This window comes from Antedon mediterranea, chromosome 3 (assembly GCF_964355755.1).
Source record: "Antedon mediterranea chromosome 3, ecAntMedi1.1, whole genome shotgun sequence".
Lineage (NCBI taxonomy): Eukaryota > Metazoa > Echinodermata > Crinoidea > Comatulida > Antedonidae > Antedon > Antedon mediterranea.
In genome coordinates, this window is record NC_092672.1 from 10,109,152 (window position 1) to 10,132,910 (window position 23,759).

The following is a 23,759-nucleotide window of genomic DNA, read 5'->3' on the forward strand; positions in this document are numbered from 1 at the left end:
CTTTTGCACACCAACTAAAAGGTAAGCAGCTGGAATGTCGTAAAATTACCAAATTACATTGGTCAGCTACCGTACTTATTTTGAAAAATGATCTGCTACAAGCAATTGATTTTGGAAGACGAATTTATATCACAAACAACGAGTATAAATAAGTATTAACTAGGACTATCTAATTTAGTGTTTAATGCCATCGATCGATGCTTAACCAAACAACTGAAAATAGTTGATTTAAAACAAAATATTATTTAGATAAAGGTTTATTTAATTTACAAAAATAATAATACTATAGCAATAAAACAAATTAAGCTTACATTTAATACTATAACAACATACTAAAATAAAACACGTGTCTCAGACACAATGTTAATGTCTAAAGCAAATGCCAGATGCAATGTGTTTGTTTATTTAATACAGGGTCCTACTAAACACCACCAGATACCACTTCAATTTTATCAGTTTCTGAAAGAATTAATCTTAGAAATACACCATTAATATTCAATTCCAAACAGGTGGCTGCTCTCTGGTGGTAGGATTCATTGCTCTGGTAGGTATCTGGTGGTGTTTAGTAGGACCGTAAATACACACATTCGTAAAGTTACAGTAAATGTAAACATGAATGTATTTGGGCAATCAAAGCAAATATGCTACTTTTACACAGTAAACGTGAACTTATATAAGCATTACAAATGACGTTCCATACTATGTACCAACCTGCACATCATCGGATTCATTGAACCAACTTCTATAAATAGCAACAAGACTCCCTTGACCAGAGTCAAGCTCAATTCAAATATGTAGCATCCGATATTAAAATATAAAACCATATCCTATCTATAAGCAGAAGGACTCCCAACTCCCAAACTATGGTATATCATACTGTTCTTGCTGGTTAAAAAACACCGCTTAAGCTTGGTTCCCTCCAGTACGCAACGCGAAGACGTAAGCCGCCACACAATCAAATTGACCAATCAAAAGCAATGTACTATTGGAACTGTCGCTTTTGATTGGTCCTTTCGTTTTGTCCTAGTGTGAACCAAGCTTTATATAAATAACTATATATCATTCTAAAATTAACTATCAATTATTATTTTTTAGTAGAAACTGGTCTCCCTCTAATTAAGAGTGAATACATAGATAGGTAAGTCATACCCAAAAATACTTATGGTGTACACTAGTTTCAGCATGAATGGAGAATATTATTATTATTATTCATGGTTTTGGTTAACATCAGAAGAAACTATCTACTGCTAAACCCATTCATGCTTAGTTCATCGGAAAACCCATGGGATCATTTATCATTCTACTGCAGTAACTTTTTTTACTGCAAAAATGTAGGATTTTAGTTTCTTTCAATGACTTTATGATGCAGTCACTTCAATAAAAACTGTGATGTAAAAAAAACCATCCTAAATAATTGCATCTTAAAGATTAATAAAAATTCAGTTACTGCAGTAAGAAGTAGAATAATGTCGACATTGTCCATTAGAAACCAGTAAACAAAATATGATTTCATTGCAAGCCTCTTTTAGTTAAAAATTAATCAATATTCAAGTAATACTTTGGTAATTTTAGATTATTCAGAGAAATCATAATCTACTGTACGTCTAATTATGTACGTTAATAGCATTCTAACATAACAATTAAGTATTAGATTCAAGAGTTATAACTTTCAACTAAAAACAGTAGAATATTTCCAAGAATAAGGAAAATCAATTCTGAATATTTATTATTGATAACACTTCAATATTTTGTTAAAAACTAAGTACTAGAATATTAATAAAGAAAAGTCAGGAAAATGTCAGTGCCTTTAAAAAGCATGATTTTGTACATTACACTTACAGTGTATACATGTAATCAACGAACTTAAAAATTCATATTTGATAATATGCTAAAACATTAAAATTTAAGTGCTAAGTCGGCCGTGAAAAGAAACCAATCATGTTATCAAGGCTTCTTGATCTTTTCTGCTATATTAATTACATTTGACAAATACTGTACTACTGCTTAACTATCATGAATATAAACAGGAAGAAATCCAAACTTTATCAATTTCTCTATGATTTTGACCAAAAAAAAAATCTAGCATGTGATAATTAGCAACACATTAGATGTCCCTCAATTGTGAAATATGTGTTGGCCAAAAATAATACAAAAATGTTATTATGGTAGAATTAGAATTTAAAATCCAAAATCTTAATTAATCTTTTTATTTTTTTATTCCATACGCATCTAGTAACTCGCCAATTACAGGAAGGAAACTATTTTATAATTTATCAAGCTTATAAAAGAAACTTTCTCATTTGAGCCTAAGGGAGTTAAAAGAGTCATTACCTAGCACTGTAGGTAAGAATTGAACACTGGACATAAAATTGGAAGGCAAGCATGTTTAGCACCAAACTACTTCTCCAGTCATTTGTTTACTTACTTTTTACTGTTTGTATGATTATTGTATGATTTATCCAGTGTTACCAGTCCCAAAGAACATTTAATTTATATCAATGAATTTGTAATGTCCAAAACACTTCAGAGGATAACATATCTTTAAGCCAAAATTACTCGCGTAAATTAAAAGCGCCAAGTTATAGGTATTAATATATAAATCTTGGTATGGTATTCCAAAAAAAAAACATGTGCTACCAGAGTTCAACAATTCTGTTTCTTTTTCTTTTTTTAATGGTAATAATAATAAGTTTAATTAAATAGTAAAAATGTGAGTATACGGAATTGATATCATAATTTTAGAATTATTGCTACTCAGTTTAATAATGGAAATTGTTGCTTATTATGGGAATGTAAAGTTTAGTAAAGTTCAGTTAACTGTGTGATTTAATAATGGTAGAAATTAAACGTTATAGCATAGCATCGTAAACTTGCAAATTAAAGTACTTATAGAAACATCACAAATTTTGGAGTAAGAACAAAGTAGAGTAGAACAGCTAAATTAAGTACAAAACAGCTTTTGAGTTTTTAATTGAAAGTACCTGAAACACCTGAAATAAGCTTTCCTCAACAGGCATGTTTTGCTCACAAACTAACCATTTAGAGAGATGAGTTGAGTTAAAATATCATTACTTTACATGTTTTTTAAACTAGTAAAACTGATGGTGCTTCTTCCCTTTCTTAAGTACATTTACTTATTTCATAGATATTTTTCACAATAATATCTCCATGTTTATAATATATTAATTGTAAAACTTCAAATGTTGTTAACCATCATGATTCAATTTATTATATTTACAGAAGAAAATAAAAGTTTACCAATAATTGGGTATATAGTCAACGTTCAATGTTTAGCAATCAGGCTTCAGAATTACCTAAATAGAAAATAATAAAAATAAATATTCCATTTTTAGAGTTTTAAGGAGTTCTTATGCCAACATGTATCAAGCGCTCCAAGAAACTAAACGCAACTAACCTAAACTGACTGCAACGCAAAGTACATACGCGCAGTTGAGTTTAACATTTTTTTCCCGAACTGAAAACTTTGAATCACGTCACGAGTGAGATATGGGTAACCGCGATCACTAGTCCAATATACTAGTTCGATATTACCCTATAATTATAGCAGCAAAAAGTACATGCCAAGAATATCTAACTTGACGTTTTAAAACCGTTTTACAGGTGAAATAAGTTTGTATACTGTAGCACAAACATTATGTTATTGTAATGAATTATCACCTACTTCTATGAAAAACAGTTTAAAAAAAAAAGATTTCAGTAGCCCACCTTTGAGTTCTTAGGCTTCATAATGACCAGGAAAGAAGAACAGTTTTTTGGTAAGCATGGTAACAGGTGCTGGCATCTGTTTGTTACGGCCAGAAGAAGATTCAAATGCACGAGCTACTTTGTTGTTCACCTATAAATAAAAAATCATATAATTTACAATTTAAGAAAACACATGATGGTAAATTGATACAATAATTATGTATCTTGGTACCATGGTTCCAGTACAGCATAATATAGAAAATACAGTCATCAAAAAACTGTTTAAACAAGAAATATTTCATACAAAAAACGCTGCTCGACATTTTAAAATTAATCATTGTTCTTTCTTCAGATATATTTATGATTAATTATTAAAAAGATGACCTTTAATCGCAAAAATACATACAAATCAAAGATACTTCTTTAATTATAAATTACATGCCCATTTAAAAATGGTCAATTTTGAACTTTAATGTGCTGTGTGTGTGTGACTTCAACCTGTAGGCATGCAACTGAATATTTCTCTAGAAACGACGTGACTTCACGGCGGTACAAGTGAGGAAATTCTTCACACAATCTGTTGATTCGCGTCAATCAATCAAAGGACGAGAATCCAAAATCATTCAACCGTGAGCCCTCACAGACTCTCTTTTCCCAGACGTTTTTTTTTGGGTCCAGCAGCTGGGATCTATATTATAGTCGAGTTTACAAAGTCGCAAAACTGGCAGCCTTAGATACTATAACTGCTGCTTGCTTTAGCTTCTGAATGAGTAGTCCTCATGGGTTGTAGCTGGCTAGAGCAGCAGCGTGAAAACAGAAGAGTGAAATAATACAGCTGTATTGAGACTTATCTTTTTAATCGTATCTTAAATATTGTTAGTTTTATTTGATAATCTGCAAGATGGGTTACTCATTTTCTAAAGCTATTTGAAACTGAAAATAACACCAGAAGTAATAAACAACCCAATAAATAATAATTGAACAGTAAGGCATAACCATTACAGAGTAATAAAATTTATGACTTTGCCTAAAGAAAGTTGAAAGCTTTAAAGACAGTAATTTAAAATCTCATTTCCCTGATGATGTAAAGCCTCCTTCCGTTTTACACACAAACTGATAATTCACGTATCTATTTTGATAAATGTTTTTCTTTTCAGAACCTAAGAAGCTCTCGTCGTTTCAAGCACAAAGGTCAACCCTGCAAGAAAATATACTCTAAAAGAAGCTTTAAATCACATACAGTACTATTTTCTTAAAATGTGAAGAAAATCCTGCCTGTAGGTTTGATTTGATGTGGATATTTCATTACACCTGTTTAGTGCGGTTAACAAAAGAAACCAGACTTCTTGCGGGGATCGAGGTTCTTATTTATGTAGAGAAAAATTATGGACAAGTGTCCTAATTTATGTACGGAAGCCCGTTCGGGCCACAAGTTAACTGTATTTTAAAAGCTGTTATCTGGCGGCCGCCACTTAATTATCTGGCGGCCGCCACTTAATTATTAGTACATGTCCCGTCACGTGACATGTACGTGCATTGGATCAGAGGCGATGTTGCATGCAATAAAAGGCAAGCAATGCAATCATGATTATGTACGGAAGCCCGTTCGGGCCACAAGTTAACTATATTTTAAAAGCTGTTAATTAATTGGCGGATAATTAAGTGGCGGCCGGCAGATAATTAAGTGGCGGCCGGCAGATAATTAAGTGGCGGCCGGCAGATAATTAAGTGGCGGCCGGCAGATAATTAAGTGGCGGCCGCCAGATAATTAAGTGGCGGCCGCCAGATAACAGCTTTTAAAATATAGTTAACTTGTGGCCGAACAGGCTTCCGTATTTATGCAACCTAGTTACAGTAAATATAATTTAATGGTATTGACCATGTTTTAAATGCTGTATAAATTATTAATTGATAAACATGCAAAGTATCAATGTTAGTAGTACATTACTGTACTTGAACTAAATTAATGGTATGCAAAACTAATAAATGAAAGTCCTTAAAGACTGATACTGTTAAGTGCTACTAAATTTTTTCATCACTGAAAACATTATAAATGGAATATATTGTAATTTAGTAAAATATTCATAAACTTCATAATATACTATACCTCACCTACTGATATGTAATTCATGATTATATAGAATTTCTCTAAATTACATTGTATTACACAGTTCCATAAAAAAATTGTAAATTTAGATTTTCAAAACAGAGACTAGGAAAACACAATTGGTCTAATGCAGGCCCGTAGCCAGGGGGGGTTTTTATGGTTCGGGCGAACCCCCAACCCCCCCCCCCTTTACAGCGAACCCCCCTTAACCGACTGCGAACCCCCATCCCCGACATGCCCAATACCTCACCCTCATCTCCAAAAATCCTCCAAATACGTGCCCCACAGTACAAAAAGTTGTTTGTAAATTGAAAAATTTGTAAACTTGTTCGTGAACCTTCTTCTCTGTATGAGCGTCAACTAGCGATACGTGTCTGTAAATTTCTAAAAGCTGCAAATGAATTGCCGATTTTAACCTGAAAAATAAATGTTTGGTCCCTGCATGTAACATGATATTGACGCGTCTCATAGCAAACTGGGGCACGAACGATTCGTACAAAGGACTCCGCCAGACAACTACGTACCTATAATTGTTTAGATCACTGGCAGTCAGGCAGCATGCATAAAGTATATAGCCTTCCGACGTACATCAGTATTTATGTGTGACTATGAAGTATAATGTATCAGGGCCGTAGCCAGGATCTGTCAAGGGGGGGTTCGGACACTAAATATTTGGGTCAACCCCTGGGGGTGGGGCCTGATGCGAAGCGAATTTTGTTAAATGACACCCCTAGATGGCCGGAAAAGACACTCTCGTGCAGCATGCTACCGATGAGCAAAAAGATCGTACTTTTTTCCTCCTTCTCAAACACGTCGATAATTTAAAGGACGATAACTATTTGTTGGCGTATGTTAGATGCGCGTGCTCTGTGTGCGGAACCGCCGATTGTTTGATCATTTACTCCGTATTTTGTTTTGCGTTCAAGTTCAATGCGAACGTACATCTAGGAGCAGCCCCGAAAAAAGCACACTTGTTGAAGGCAAATGCTATTTGCTAGCTCTATCTATAATATTTATTTACAGCAATTTGTTGAGGAATATAAATATGTAAATAGGTGATATTGATACATTTTAGTACGTATCGGCTGGTGGTCTGGAAAAAAATAATCGGATGCCATAATGTGAACTACAGTACTTGATACCATAGATATTATAGTGTAAAATATTAATATTCACTATAATCCTCTATGATACATTATACTTCATAGTCACACATAAATACTGATGTACGTCGGAAGGCTATATATTTTATGCATGCTGCCTGACTGCCAGTGATCTAAACAATTATAGGTACGCAGTTGTCTGGCGGTGTCCTTTGTACGAATCGTTCGTGCCCCAGTTCGCTATGAGACGCGTCAATATCATGTTACATGCAGGAACCAAACATTTATTTTTCAGGTTAAAATCGGCAATTCATTTGCAGCTTTTAGAAATTTACAGACACGTATCGCTAGTTGACGCTCATACAGAGAAGAAGGTTCACGAACAAGTTTACGAATTTTTCAATTTACAAACAACTTTTTGTACTGTGGGGCACGCATTTGGAGGATTTTTGGAGATGAGGGCGAGGTATTGGGCATGTCGGGGATGGGGGTTCGCAGTCGGTTAAGGGGGGTTCGCTGTAAAGGGGGGATTCGCCCGAACCATAAAAACCCCCCCTGGCTACGGGCCTGTGTATCATAGAGGATTATAGTGAATATTAATATTTTACACTATAATATCTATGGTATCAAGTAGGCCTACTGCAGTTCACATTATGGCATCCGATTATTTTTTTCTAGACCACCAGCCGATACGTACTAAAATGTATCAATATCACCTATTTACATATTTATATTCCTCAACAAATTGCTGTAAATAAATATTATAGATAGAGCTAGCAAATAGCATTTGCCTTCAACCAGTGTGCTTTTTTCGGGGCTGCTCCTAGATGTACGTTCGCATTGAACTTGAACGCAAAACAAAATACGGATTAAATGATCAAACAATCGGCGGTTCCGCACAGAGCACGCGCATCTAACATACGGCAACAAATAGTTATCGTCCTTTAAATTATCGACGTGTTTGAGAAGGAGGAAAAAAGTACGATCTTTTTGCTCATTGGTAGCATGCTGCACGAGAGTGTCTTTTCCGGCCATCTAGGGTTGTCATTTAACAAAATTCGCATCGCATCAGGCCCCACCCCCAGGGGGGGGGGGGGTTGACCCAAATATTTAGTGTCCGAACCCCCCTTGACAGATCCTGGCTACAGCCCTGTAATGGGTCGGATATTGTACGTGGAAAAGTAATCCAAGTACAAGTCTTGGTTGATGTTAATGTTATTTTTTAACTCTCAAAGATTTCTTCAAATAATTCATTTATAAGTCATATGATCCAAGAAAATAAAGGATATTTTGTCATAAGTAGATTGATAGGAAGTCATCTAACATCTGTGAGGTTGATGTACAGATAAACTCAGAAGAAGAATTTATAAATCATACCTTAAATGGCAAACTGTATTATTATATAACTGTGTACAATCTCATTTTCAGAAAAATAATCTAAGAACTGTGAGGTTGATGAACAGATAAACTCAAATGACAGGTCAAATTTATATCATATCATAAAAGGCAAAACAAACTATAAGTTTGATAAAAAAAATAATAATTTAAAAACTAAGAATTCTCTAGTAGCAAAACAACTTCTGATTATTTTTTTAATATAATAATCCAGAGGAAATGTTACCTCTGATTTTTAAATCTAGTGTCTGAAATTAAACAATACATCATTAAATATATTTTTTTAGACTTAAAGTTGAAATTTGTTTTTTTATTTGTGTTATTGCATCTACTGTATAAATTCAAGCTAAACTGTGAGGGGGGGGGGGGGTTGGAGGTTGGCGAGTATAGGGATCGCAAGTGTACTGGGAAGTTTTTAAGCAACACGTCCTAGGGTGCCGCGGGTATCTTCATCTTTGTTCCACAATCAACAAATTGATTATTACAGAACTAGGAGGTCTAGTAGAAGTTGCTGTGTGAAATAGTACACCGGGGCAACCCCTACTCGTCTTGAAAGATGTACTATAGGTTCTTTAAAGTGCATATGAGCATTTTGTGTAGACTATATACCTAACTGGCCACCCTACCACATAATGCAGAGGCTTAGTACAATGAGCTCCTAACAGCTCATTCCCCTACGTTCAGAGAACACGGGACTTACCTTTACCTTTACATACCTACAGTTTATAGTTCTTATCTGAGAAAACTTGTTCTACCACCAGAACCATGAAGCAAGTGAGGCTTGAAACCTTGCCAATATTATGGCTATGTACGGTTCCACTATCTTAACCGCTAGGCCACTTATTCGTAATACTAATAATACTAGAATATAATATATTCTAAAAGCGTGGAATATATTGTAGATTGGGTGGGGAACTAGTGACCTACTTGTGAAATACCAATAAATAAGTTACTTAAAGGACAACTTGACCGAGGACCATATTTTAACAACATATTAGGGATGTACATATGACTTCAGAACCATCGCGAGATTAAGGATAACCCCGCACGCGCTCACCGTACAGCCGTCGCCATAAATTCCTGTGACCTCACAGGTGCATCGCAACATTTACGTCATGAGTTTTCTGGCAAAGTCTGGCAAATTGCGAACATTTCTAGTAAACACACTTTGTAAAGAACTAGACTCATTAAGTGAATTTTGCAATGTAACTGTGACGTCACTGCAATTGACAGCGACTTTTGTTTGCAATTCCCAAACCTCTAAAGTCTGAATATTACCAACACTTATTACAACCTTACATCAAGATTGTCCTTTACTGTTACAATTGATATATATAAACTATTTTGGTAATGCCAAGTCAAACGTGTCTCTACAAATGCCAGTGCGTTTCATTTATAGTTACTATTATTTTATCAATATCTAAACTTTTTGACAACCTGGGAATATTTTGCTTGCTACAGTTCGATTATTTGAAATGCTGACAAAGAGATTTCAACAGATCAGCTACAATCAAGTAAATAATCTGTAAAAATATATAAAATATATTAAGCTTACCATTGTAAGCATAGAAAGTAGATCCTCTTCACGTGCATGCTGTAGAAATGTTTCAGTAAGAGCTTGCACAAACCATGAACCTCTCTCTGAATTACGCCATGATACATAACCTAACAAAATAAAAATACAATAAATAATATTATAAATAACATTACCTTACACTCTGGTGTTAGTTCAGGACTTTACGCAGGTTGGAAGAAATCAGCCAGAGCTGAAGTTGATATAATTACTTCAAAAATCGTTCTTTCCGAAATGTATAATTTACTTTCAATATCAATATCTACTAACAATTATTATTCTTTATGATCAACAATCACTGATATGATAATCAGTCGGTTGAGAGTTCAATGACTTTAAATGATTTGATCACCGATATCTGACACAGATCGTTTAGTTCGGGTTAATGAATTTACGTTAAAGCTTCTGATACTAAATAAACTTTTTAATAATTCTTTATTTTCAAAAGACATGAGATGAGATATAAAAATGCTTTGGAAGCACAAATTCAATATTGATGACTATTGCGCAATTTCTTACTTGGGTTAGTATACAAATAATGAATGTTTATGAGTGCAATGGTACAAATAATGGCACGAGGTGAATGATGAAAGGTTATATCAACGAGGCAAAGCCGAGTTGATATAACCTTTCATCATTCACCAAGTGCCATTATTTGTACCATTACACAAATACAAAACATTCATTATTTGTTTTATATAACATCTAGACGTTTTTTTTTCGTACACAAAAATGTTTCAAAAAGTACTATTTAACGATCGTTGAATAGTGCGTACTATTGCACGCCATGTGACCCACATTCGTCCAATCAAATGACAGGAATTTATATAGGTGTTATATAAAACTAAATAATGTCTAGTCAAAAATCTATCAGCTTAAGTTTGCTAAAGGTTGAACTAAGCTGGGACAGTTGCATTGGATAAAAGCATGGTTGTTGTGACTTGACAAGATTCTATAGATTAAAAGTAGCTTAGACAGTGTAGACTGGCACAGCTGCATAGGCGCAGTTAAAGGCATGGTTTCTGTGACTTGGCAGCTTAGACAATATGGAATAGAACAGCCTTCGGTAAAACAACATTGCAATGTAAACTATCAAATATGATGAAACTGTTGATGTAGTCAAGAGCGAAATACATGTGGTATTATTACACACAGTACCTCTACAAGATTGAGCGAGTGTTATTTCTATTGTGTAAACAACGTTGTGAAAACGGCCGATATTGAAGTTGAGCGTGAAAACGAGAGCAAGCACAGTTGCATAGGCACAGCTAAAAGCATGGTTTACGTGCTTGGTAGTTTCTAAAGAGAGTTCTTACATGGCACAGTTAAAAGCATGTTAATGTGGATTGACAGCTTTAAATGTGTCATTACCTGGTAGTTACATGGCTAATAGCATGTTACTGTGGCTTTAAATTACAGCTAAAGTGTGTTCTTACCTGGTACAGTTGCATAGGCTAAAAGCATGTCACTGTGGCTAGGCAGCTTAGATATTTTGCTACCAATTGCATCTGTTTCATCAAATTCGATTTTCAACATCCTATTAACAAGATTCTCTGGATTATCAACATCTCCATTAATGTTTAGGGAATGAATATCAGGATCTACGGAGGAGCCTTCATTTGCCGATGGTCCATCCGTGGCTTCAACGCCTTGATCAAACATTTCTTTAAAAAAAATTTATATTTCCAGTGAGAAAATAAAATAAAAAAGACAGCTTTACTTTGAAACATTACACTTTTTGGGAGAAAAGTGATAAAAAGAAGAGTTCGAAACTCACTAGCACTATGATTCTGGTTGTAGAACATAGTCTTCTCTTTCAAGACGAGTAGGAGTTACCTTGGTGTACTAGTTCACACACAATGCAGTGAGGACATTATCTTTGAATTTATATAGCAATTGACAATTTCTACGCATGAGAAATGTGATGCATGTAACCATTATAGTTTATGTTATAATTCTATTAAAATAACTGGAAATTGGATAATAACAATTGCAAACGTTGATTTCGCATGTTACTGTACATCTTTGTAGAATACTTTTTAAGCAAGACAATTTGCATGTATAGAATAATAACAACTCTTTAGTTTCTATCTAATCAAAGCAGAAGCCAAGTAAATCCATTGTCTCTATCAACTACAAGTGTCAAGAATTAATTTTCAGATAAATTCTTTATTTTCAGGTTGGTTTATTGAGACAAGCATTTACATCAAAATATATTCTCCTCTATTTTAAATTCAAATCCGTCTAAATTTTTCACAAGTAGTTTTCATGAGGTGAATCTCTTTGTACAAACATTTATGCAGAAACATTTCACAAAATACAATTAATTTTTCAACTACAAGTGTGAATAACCGAAGTGTAGACGATAAATTAGATTTGATTGCATGCTAAAGTTGTTAGCTATTTTTATAAGCGGTCAATAACATTGTTAGATTTTACAGCAAAGAAAAACAAAAAAAAACAAGAGTAAGTGAGTGAGTAATAAGAATTTGTTTGATAGAAATACGTAAATTCAAAAATACGCTTTACAATAATTGATGGGCTTTATGGATGTAATATGCATATAATAATGTATTATTTTCTATCAGCATGGTTGACCATGCATGGAATGTAAAATTTTGTAATACCAAGGTTGACTCTGTACATAGTTCCAAGGTGCCGTTTAAGACTATAGAATTGAGAGGTACAGTTGATATGCGGATGGAAAACACTGGTTTTCACAAACAAAAAACACTAAAACAAAAATATTTCATAGTCGGTATATATCATGTGTATCACATGCAGTGCATGTATTATGCAAGGTCAGGTTAAGGTTTTGGTCTATGATATTGGCTGTATTCACCAACCACACTTGAAGTGAGATATTTCTCTTAAATATTATTTAAGGTGCAATATCTATACCTGATGTGTCTAAATATGTTTTTAAATAAATAAAAAGTATTTCTCTTAAATTGTATTCACTTCATTCAAGTGTTTCTCTTAGACTAAGTGTGAATGGTGAATACGGCTACAGCTGCACAGTTGACCATGCTGATAGCCTTATGTGTTTTATTACATCCACTCACCTCCACGGCAGGCTTGGATGAAAAAAAGCTTTGGTTTACCAGTCAGGGATGGGCAACTGTCTCCAGTAAAACAATTCTGAATATCATCTACTTTGATGAGCCGTTCGTCCACACTGTACAAGGCACCATTCACACCATGAGTGAGCACGGCAATGATGAAGCAATCATACCGAGAATGATTCATTGTGCTGTAATGCCTCAATTTTTTATAAAAGTCCTAAAAAATATTAAATTTTGAATTGAATTTTAAAATCAAGTTTTCTTTCCATAAGATTTCAATGTAACTATAAATTTAAATTAGTTTAAGGATGTGCATTTAACTGTGTTCAACTGTGCATTGGCAAAAGTGTGGATTATCATAATGCATATGAATTGCATAGTGCATTATTAATGCATAATGTATGATGTATTATTATAATTAAATACATAATGCATGATAAATAAATTTGTACTGTATAATGTGTACCGGTAATTAATGCATAATTCATGATTTTCAGGAAGCACACAATTGATTTATATTATTCAGTAGTTCAAAGACATACATTGTACTTGAATTCTAAATCCTTTTTTGTTCAGTTGTCATACGTGTACCTAGCACCCAGTGAGAGTATGTATTTCAAGTTTACAAATTATAGGTGCTGTATGAGGTAGGAAGTGATGGTGTGTTTCTATGTAGCAGTGGTAATTGGTGTCGATGTGCATTACTGGAAATAGAAGAATAATCCAGCAAAATTGCACCATTAAACCATATTTTGTTTCCCTTCTCTAATTCATTCAAATAGTTTGTATATTTCAAGTGGTCAAAATATAATTCAGGACAAACCAATGTTCATTTTGGTAGCTTTTCAAAACTGATAACAAATTTATATTCAAGAATTGGTTTTAATTTCAAATTTTAAATATTTGAAATAAATAAAAGTGAAGAGGTAAATTATTTATTGTCTTCAAGCTTAACTGGAACCAGATTACAACGAATATTAAATAAAGTAGGTAGGATCACAGGATCTAGACATAATTTGGATGACATTTGCAACAAAATCATAAGAAATAAGGCTATGAAAATATGCGACGACTCAAACCACCCTTTAAATAAACATTATGTTAAAATGAGATCAAAAAGACTAAATGTGCTGAGATCGTGCAATAGTAGGGTTATGCGATATTTTAATTCTTTTGTTCCGTATTCTATTAGACTGTTAAATGATTTTGCATAATTTTTGAAATTTTTTATGTATTGCAGCTTTTTATTTTTTATTTAGTTAATTGTAGTCTTATGTTCATACTAAGTACATTGTTAAATAATATATAGTATTTTTAAATATTGTAATTAATTTTTTTTATATGAAACGTTTTTATATATTTTTGTACAATTTTGTGAAAAGCACTCAAAATATTTTCCTATGTGGACGAAATAAAGTTATCAAATTTGTATCAGATCCTCTAGGGTCTCACAGCAGTCGGCAGTGCAACGCCTACCAATATCCGGAGAGATCAGGAAACAATATTCTACTCTTTTTGAATAGTGTACAGAGTTCTTCAACATGCCCTATGTGTACACGGGACCAATGGCTTTACGTCCCATCTAAAGGACGAGGCAATGACAGTAAAGCATTTTGCCTAAGGATACAATCAGTATGGTACAGATGGACATGGACACATGCTTGTCCGATTGTGTTACTATCATTACACCATCACTCTCCGAACTATGGTGATCTAACAAGAAGCTGTGTTTCAACCAATATGGCCGTTAAATACTCACACTATATGTTGAATTTGTAAGATTTTCAACCTCAAATGCTAATTGAGTAAACAAACATTCAAGCTGTCGAGCATCCACATCGGTTCCTTTTCGTAACGGCATCGATCGGAAATTACGATTGTTGACTATCAGCGCTTTCCCTCTAGGCTTTGATTTGATTGTGTAGTTCTGATGAAAAAAAAAAATTAAAAAAATCTCAGTAGTAGCATTTATAGTACAACAATTATAGCAGCTTTCTTAATAAAGATAGTACGGTTTCTTGGGTATGACCATACTGTAGGGAGCCCTCTATTGTTTGTTGTAAAAAGAGAGAATAACATGGACATCAAACAAGACTGTTGTAACTGAGCCTACAATGTAGGGTTGTTTAAATAATGATTCAGTTCCAAAATCACGGCTACATAGTGTAGATTATCTTTGAATGTACTGTCCATTTGTAGGCCTAGCAGAAAATATTTTAAATCCATCAATTTACATTAGAATTTCTATGCTTTCAATTTAATGATATTAATTTATATATGATAAACTTTTCCTTTTCCTGGATTTAGAGTATGAACAACTGATCGAAATACTGCAATCTTAAATGATATTGTTCGTAAAGGGCCAAAGGCATTCCGTGCATTAGCAGAGTCGTTGTTTGCTACTGAGATGTACCATCTAGCTACACTTTTAATACCAGACCTTACTGAAGATACATTGTACGATTTAAGCTATTATGAATTTGAAAATGATACCAAAGCACCTATGCAACCAAGTGTTGGAGACAAGCCACCTGTGCAGCAGAGTGTTGCAGAAGGCAGTGGAGATTTTAATCCCACACGCAAGTTTCCGACTGGATTTACATTTTAATTAATATTTTAATTGTTTATAAACTTTTACAACTACTGTTGAGGGTGCTGCATTCACAGCTGGACTCTATACATAATGTGAACACATCCTTGTACAGTATGTATTCTATAATTTCACTGAACCAAATCTAAGAATAGTGTGAACGCAGCTAATACATATACACTACCTGTGGACTATCGGTCATTTCACTTGTATAATTTCCTTTACTCATTTTCATTTGTAGAACTTCATCTGCAGTTTTCTGTGGCCAAGCTAAATATAGGGTGAAGAGTAATGGAAATATGTATTACAAAAAAGTAATAAATTTGTGTTTTTTGTTTACATGTATAATAAGCAAATTATCAAAAATATGATTTAGTATAATTAAATGAATTGTTATAATTGGAACTTGCACTCCTTGACCATGGTCTTGAATGTAAAGTTCTGTCTACACTATACTAACTAGTTTGACAAAAAAAATGTGATGTTCCCAAATGTGGTAATGATATGACATTAAATCATGTCCATATATGGGCACATCACATGTTTTTGTCACATAAAGTTCAGGGCCGTAGCCAGGATCTGTCAAGGGGGGGTTCGCACACTAAGTATTTTGGTCACCCCCACCCCCATACCTACCCCCCCCCCCCTGGGGTGGGGCCTGAGGCGAAGCAAATTTTGTTAAATGACACCCCTAGATGGCCGGAAAATACACTCTCATGCAGCATGCTACCAATGAGCAAAACGATCGTACTTGGACTCGTGGACTATTTAAACGATAACATTTGTTGCCGTATGTTAGATGCGCGTGCTCTGTGCGGAACCGCCGATTTTTTTATCATTTACTCGATATTTTGTTTTGCGTTCAAGTTCAATGATAACGTACGTCTAGGAGAAGCCCCGAAAAAAGCACACTGGGTGAAGGCAAATGCAATTCTTATTATAGCTCTATCAATAATATTTATTTACAGCAATTTGTTGAGGAAATTAAATATGCCAATGTAAATAGGTGATATTGATACATTTGAGTACGTATTGGCTGGTGGTCTAGAAAAAAATAATCGGATGCCATAATGTGAACTACAGTACATGATACCATAGATATTATAGTGTAAAATATTAATATTCACTATAATCCTCTATGATACATTATACTTCATAGCCACACATAAATACTGATGTATGTCGGAAGGCTATATACTTTATGCATGCTGCCTGACCGCCAGTGATCTAAACAATTGGTACGCAGTTGTCTGGCGGTGTTCTTTGTACGAATCGTTCGTCCCCCAGCTCGCTGTGAGACGCGTCAATATCATGTTACATGCAGGGACCAAACATTTATTTTTCAGGTTAAAATCGGCAATTCATTTGCAACTCTTAGAAATTTACAGACTATATCGCTCGAAGTACGCTCATACAGGGAAGAAGGTACTGTATGAGTTATTCCGAACGAGTTTACGAATTTTTTAATTTACGAACAACTTTTTGTACTGTGGGGCACGTATTTGGACGATTTTCGGAGATGAGGGTGAGGTATTGGGCATGTCGGGGATGGGGGTTCGCAGTCGGTTAAGGGGGGTTCGCTGTAAAGGGGGGGTTCGCCCGAACCATAAAAACCCCCCCTGGCTACGGGCCTGAAGTTTGATAGTGTAGACAAGGTTTAAGGCAAGTTTTCTATATAGGATGATTTATAAATGCAGGTCCAGTGTACACCTGTGTACCTTTAGGAAGTAAGGGGTTGCCCTAATGTAGTGATGCTGTCGCAGTAGACAAATGAGCGCTGTTTGAGGCAGCTGAACACAAATTGGACCTTTTAGCTATAAGATGGCATTTAGTCCAGTTGCACTTTGAGACAGTGTTATCTATCATTTTTATCAATCAATGTTATTATTATCATCTACATTACCCTCTGAGACTTGCGTCGGAAACTTGCGTGTGGGATTAAAATCTCCACTGCCTTCTGCAACACTCTGCTGCACAGGTGGCTTGTCTCCAACACTTGGTTGCATAGGTGCTTTGGTATCATTTTCAAATTCATAATAGCTTAAATCGTACAATGTATCTTCAGTAAGGTCTGGTATTAAAAGTGTAGCTAGATGGTACACCTCAGTAGCAAATAACGACTCTGCTAATGCACGGAATGCCTTTGGCCCTTTACGAACAATATCATTTAAGATTGCAGTATTTCGATCAGTTGTTCCATTCATACTCTATAACAACAAATTATGAGAAAATATTACAATTTGACTTGTTGTTTGTTTGTTTTTATTATATATTTTACATTCAATTATTTTATAAAATATTTTGAAAACATAATACTTTTAATAGTCATGCTATGCCTAGTATCCAGATTATTATGTTGGCATAAATGGTTTTTATACAATCAATTTTTCTCATTTGTCCAATTTTAAAGATTGTAGAAAAGTAAAAAAAAAGTGTTAATTTTCTAAAACAATATTGTAGTACAGTTTACTGTATGTTTAGTTTCATTATAAGAGTAACCAGTATTATATTTCAATATAAGAACACGTATCTTTTGTATTATTATTGGGTTATAAAAACAATCCTACAAACCCGGTATTTTTCATCTTCAGATGTATTAAAAATTTGTCTAGCCACTAATTCGTTCAAGATATCCATGGGCATATCGCTAACTAATGTTATACGATTCGTTCGCAGAATCTTCTTGTGTGCAGCTTCCATGATTCAGTAAAATCTGTTGAATAAATAATTTAATTCTAATTATTATTAATTCACTGAATATTATAACAAGTTTAGAATGAGAAAACTTTTTGGGAACCTTATTCGATCAACATAATAATAATAACCATAATATACAGTAGTATTAATATAGAATTGATGACTTTAAAAAAAAAATACAATAAAAATAATACTGTATATATATAGATTATTCACAATTTGATCACTTAAATTAAAGAAACACAACCATATTTAAACTCTTCTTCCTACACTTACAGTATGTATTGATCAGTAACTATATTCAGTCAGTATACAGTACAGTACTTAACATCTATAATGCCTTTCATTAATAATTATTCAAAATGTACTGTAGTGAACGATGTCGTCCGAGCGTCTACAGTGACAGATGAAATCAGTTGATTGCGTTTTGAACCAGTCACAATAAAATCAATTTTGGATGGAGCACTGCTTTTAGATACTGTAGTGCAGGATTGTTTTTTTTTTATACTTTTCTTTTAATCTACATTTTTTAAAACCATTTGTTAAACTGAAATCATTCAGTAAATTACTGTAAAACAATATTAGTAACCTCCTATTATGACCAAAATAAATTAAAATGTTTCCTGGTCGCTGTGTAAGTTTGGAGCAATTTTATGCACTCTGGCCGCAATTCAATTTGGCTTCCTGTGTTGGTCACAGTGCATATCGGCCGCCAGTCATTTCGGCCGCCGGTTATGGAACGCCTAAAATCATGAAACGCCAAAAAGGACAAAATATGTATTGTTCATTTCGGCCGCCAATCGTCAATATTGTTAATGTATGGCACGCCTCAATTATAAAAAATGGTGTATACATGTGCCTATCGCCTGAATAGACGTGCGTATTCAAAAAGCAAGCAGCAATCAACAAAAACGATCATACTTTTTGATTTGTATAGAGTTGCGCTATTTTACGGTCATTCGCCGGCTTCTTCTCCTGACTGAGCCCTACAACCTCTCAGCACCCCCCCCCCCCCCCCCACACACACATAACAACCACTGTGAAATAAAATAAGTTGTGTAGAAATACTTTAGTTAAAACTACTAAACTAATGATTTACACGGTCTTTTGATGATATCGGTCGCGTTTGAAATCGGTCGCCCTATTTTGTATGGAGCGGGATGCATGCTAGCGGGATATACATTTTCTTCATTTATATAGATTTAATTGATATTTTTTAGGGGCTAGATTATTTATGTGGATATTTTTTATTTGGTTATCAATCGGAGAAGGACTATGTCTTTCCAAAATAGTCATTTCTAAACACGTTTAAATATTAAATTAGGTAAATATTATATCAGGCATATAATAATTTACCTCCAGTTATGTGTACTGTAATTAATATATTATATAGAGAATATACGTCTGTCCTTTATTATGCAAACAATTACGTAAAAGAGAACAATTTATTTAAAAACAATAATTGTTACAATGTATAGCCCGTAAAAAAGCCAGCGTATCCATTGTTATACTTATGCATACTGTGGCAGATTATATCATGTCGTTAACAACATACTATTCGATCACCTAATTTTTATTTTTTTATTTTATTTACATCCGTTATGTAGGATAATATTAAGTGTATAATAATAATTGTTGAGACAAATCACGTGTATACTTTTATTTCTAGTGTTTAAAATAGTTGTTAGTAAAAATGATCATTATATGCGGATGGTTAAAAGGCGAGTTACTGAAATAAACCCCCGAATAAGCCATATTGGGGGAGATTCGCCTTCTATGGCGTATATAAGACCTATTTTAGAATATGCTGCCCCTGTTTGGCATGGCGCTATCACTAAGGACATGTCCAAGTCTATTGAAAAGGTACAAAAGAGAGCATTGCGTATCATGCTAGGTAACAACTATTTGTGCTATGATCATGCATTGTCTGTTACTGGTTTACCTACTCTTGTAGAGAGAAGAAACAAACTTGTGTTGTCTTTCGGGGAAGGCTTATTAAAATCCGAGCTGTTTAGAGAAATACTTCCCCCTCTTCATAAGCCAGCTCGGTCTCTCAGAGTCAACCGCTTTCTAGAAGTACCTCATTGTAAAACCAGCAGACTTAGGTCGTCTCCAGTTCCCACCATGGTGGATATAATTAATAGGCACCACTAGCTCTTTTTTAGATATGTAATAAGTGAATGTTTTAAGGTTTTTTATTCATGTATGTTTTTAATTGTATGGTACGATATCTAATTTTATTAAGATGTTTCTATTTTTATAGCAATTTTAACTAATTTTTAGTCATTTGTAATACATTTCATTTCAGTCCTTGACTGTCGTTTTGTAATATATTTTTATATACCGAATAAATAAATAAATAAAAATGATCGTGCAGCTGTTTCCTCTCTAACAATGCGTTATTTTGCTGACTGGGTTTCCCCTTTTTTAAAAGCACGCACTTGTTAGTGTGTCAAATCATGGACAAAACACGACGTACGATCGTTGTCCATGGCCAGGTAAAGATGACGTCTATTACTAATAACCATACTTTTAAAACGTCTATAGGCCTCCTGCACGTGTTTTTGTGAAACGATGTATATAATTTACGTATACTGTACGTCGATACTATAGATTTTAATTTGAAAAATATCTTTTATTTCTTTATTTACAATAATCATTTAATGTAATTAAGTAAGTAGTCTCACATAACATCCATACGACGTTCGTAAATCTAAACGTTTAAATATCAGTACCTCTTTGAGAATCGTGTCCACCTATAATTATCCATACATTATTCTCACATCTATCATTGTACATCATAGACATACTGTAGGGCTGGTAGATTGATTTATAACGGAATATTATCTATATATTTTATTATTATCCTAAACCATGCTCACGTCAGAGTGGCGGATATCGAATGCAAAAATCATCATCATGCATCAAATTCCTGTATTGCATAAACCTCATTGAGCTGGTATCCACTTGCAGGTATAGAACGAGTTTCGTAATTAACTGTGATTAAAAAATACGCAATAGGCGCGTCTACTTGTTTAACAATTAAATTATTATTTATTTTCAAAACCTTAAACAACGGCATGCTAAAAGAACACATTACAATTCATTCAAACCTGTAAGATAAAATGGAAAAACAAATTATTTATAAATAATGAGATAAATATTTATATTTACTGTACTTAAAAAATAACGATCGAGGTTTAAAAAAATGTCAAACAGTATTATTAGAAATTCCAATATTCAAAATTAACTAAAAACATAATGAAAATGTATCTAATGCGCCATATACAAATTAGTGCGACCAAAATAAAACGCGACCGATATCGTAACTAATAGGATAAAAAGCGTATCTAGCGGCGCTCCATACAAAATACCGGATGTTTATTTTATCGCGACCGATTTCAAACGCGATCGATTTCAAACGCGATCGATTTCAAGCGCGACCGATTTCATCTGACACCATTTACACACGTCTATTCAGGCGATAGGCACATGTATACACCCTTGACAAGTAAGTAAGTAAAAATACGTTATTAACAATATTGACGATTCTGGCGGCCGAAATGGACAATACATATTTTGTCTTTTTTGGCGTTTCATGATTTTGGGCGTTCCATAACCGGCGGCCGAAATGACTGGCGGCCGAAATGATCAGACACCCTGTGTTTGGGTAAATGTAAACGACACTTGCTAGCCTATATGTATATTTATGCTACCTACCTTTTAAATTAGTATTAGAAGACTAAGAAATTAACTTCCACTTATCAATTCATTGCAATTTTTGTACTACATAATCAGTATCAATAATGTTATAAAAGTATTGATGATTGTAGGGCCTATTTTCCGTGTTTAGCTTAGGCCTACTTCTACTAGCTTGGTAGGCCTAAATAGGCCTCCTCCTACTGGACTCTAGTATAATAGCTAGCCTTAGTAGAGGCCTACCAATTGAATACAATAATAGAATACACTCACTACCAAAACTAGGCTAGCAGTAAATTACTAGGGCCCTAGTGTCAGGTGGCACAAAAACACATAACAATTTAGTAGTAGTTATGTCATTGGGCTAGGACACATCACCAACAAATGTAGGCCTCTTAGGCATAATTGGTCTAGGCCTAGCTAGGCCAGCCTACCCAGTCCTACTACTAGGCGGGAGCTAGCCTAGCTAGGCCTAGCCCTACCGGATAAGGGACGGGGATAATCACTCTGAGTCTCATGGTTAAATAATAATAAGCTACCCTACCTAGCTAGGCTTAGGCCTAGCCCTCCCTAGCTATAGACTAATGTATTGCTAAAACAGCATTTACCTGGAACAATTCTTTAAAAATCAAGCCAATTAGATATAAATTAAGATATTTTATAGGATTTTTTCTGGCTTTTTGTTTCTCAGAATCGAATGTCCTCCTTCCTTTTCTTCACTAACAGCGCCACCAACCATTAAAATTAGTCTTATGGCACGTCAAATAGGACATTATACAGTGATTCAATTGTTACAAGAGTCGATGAATTGATACAGTTTTTAGCTTAAACAATTCATTTGTCTATATTCTGTAATGTTCTAATTGTTGTCAAAGATAGTGTAGTTGTTATTATTAGTGTACAAACAATAAGACCAATACACAAATTCATTCATTTCATGCTGATTACACTTTATTGAACTACAGTATTACAATGTCATCTTCTTAGCCTTTTTTTGATGTATTTTATTTTTTAAGTTCAGATTTACAGTTAAAAAAGGCAAACGATGGAAAATAAAATCCATGACAAAGTAACATTACAATGAATATATTTATCATTACAATAAATGTCCCTGTTCTTAGTGTACTACTGCCAAACTGGTCACTTACATATAACATTAACATTAAAAAGGGAAAATTGGCATTAAAGTGTAAAGTGCAAATGAGTAGTGGGTGGATCTCAAATACAAATAAAATAATAAATTGCAGTCCTTACTCAGTATGAATGTTTATAATAATATATTGATTTAACACAGCCCACCCCCACCCTTCCCCTTCCTTTGAGACACTCTGCAAAATATGTCACGTTTTCTACAACCAACCCGTACTCAGGGGACATGTTTGAGTGTGCTAAATGGTTGATTCAGGGGTCACCAAAAACATCAAAGCATTTTATTTATTTATTTCGTTATCTATTTAATACAAAAATTGATATGATAATTATGAAAATAATTATGATACTTCCTCTGGCTTGACAATGACAGTTTTCATGGTGAAACATTCAGAATGAACCCCTTTAAAAATAATTGGGTGCTGCAGGATTTACTGATTTTTAACACAAACCAAAAACCTATTCCTAATAAAAAATAGTATTTTGGTTTTTCGTTCCATTTGGAGTAATGAAGGCTGTTGAAATTACACTTATTCAAACATATAAAAATATAAACTTTGTATATGAAGATACACATGACCATTTCTCATCCAATAAAAATATTTTTAAAATTTGCTTCAATAATTATATTATTTATATTATAGTAAAATAATTAATAGTAATTAATACTATCTCT

At 33.9% G+C, this 23,759-nt stretch overlaps 1 protein-coding gene across 1 annotated transcript; it reads right to left on the reverse strand.

Moving 5' to 3' along the window:
• Positions 1–239: 239 nt before the first annotated feature.
• On the reverse strand, positions 240–22,644 carry LOC140044832 (caspase-7-like). The gene is made up of 10 exons (XM_072089511.1): positions 22,543–22,644; positions 18,110–18,251; positions 17,442–17,745; positions 15,723–15,808; positions 14,708–14,875; positions 12,949–13,165; positions 11,320–11,547; positions 9,866–9,975; positions 3,727–3,856; positions 240–3,314 (listed from the first exon to the last, which is right to left on the reverse strand). Exons 2-9 carry the CDS (start codon positions 18,236–18,238, stop codon positions 3,737–3,739), a joined length of 1,362 nt encoding a protein of 453 aa, XP_071945612.1. The 5' UTR covers positions 18,239–18,251; positions 22,543–22,644; the 3' UTR covers positions 240–3,314; positions 3,727–3,736.
• Positions 22,645–23,759: the final 1,115 nt, after the last annotated feature.

What these genes read in the sequence shown, in the direction of transcription:
- LOC140044832 (XM_072089511.1), bottom strand. Translation starts at nt 18,238, where the DNA reads ATGGAAGCTGCACACAAGAAGATTCTGCGAACGAATCGTATAACATTA. An exon ending in TCCGACGCAAGTCTCAGAGG is followed by an intron (nt 15,809 to 17,441) that starts GTAATGTAGATG and finishes CCCTATATTTAG; the next exon opens with CTTGGCCACAGAAAACTGCA. An exon ending in TACTTTCTATGCTTACAATG is followed by an intron (nt 3,857 to 9,865) that starts GTAAGCTTAATA and finishes TTTTATTTATAG; the next exon opens with GTGAACAACAAAGTAGCTCG.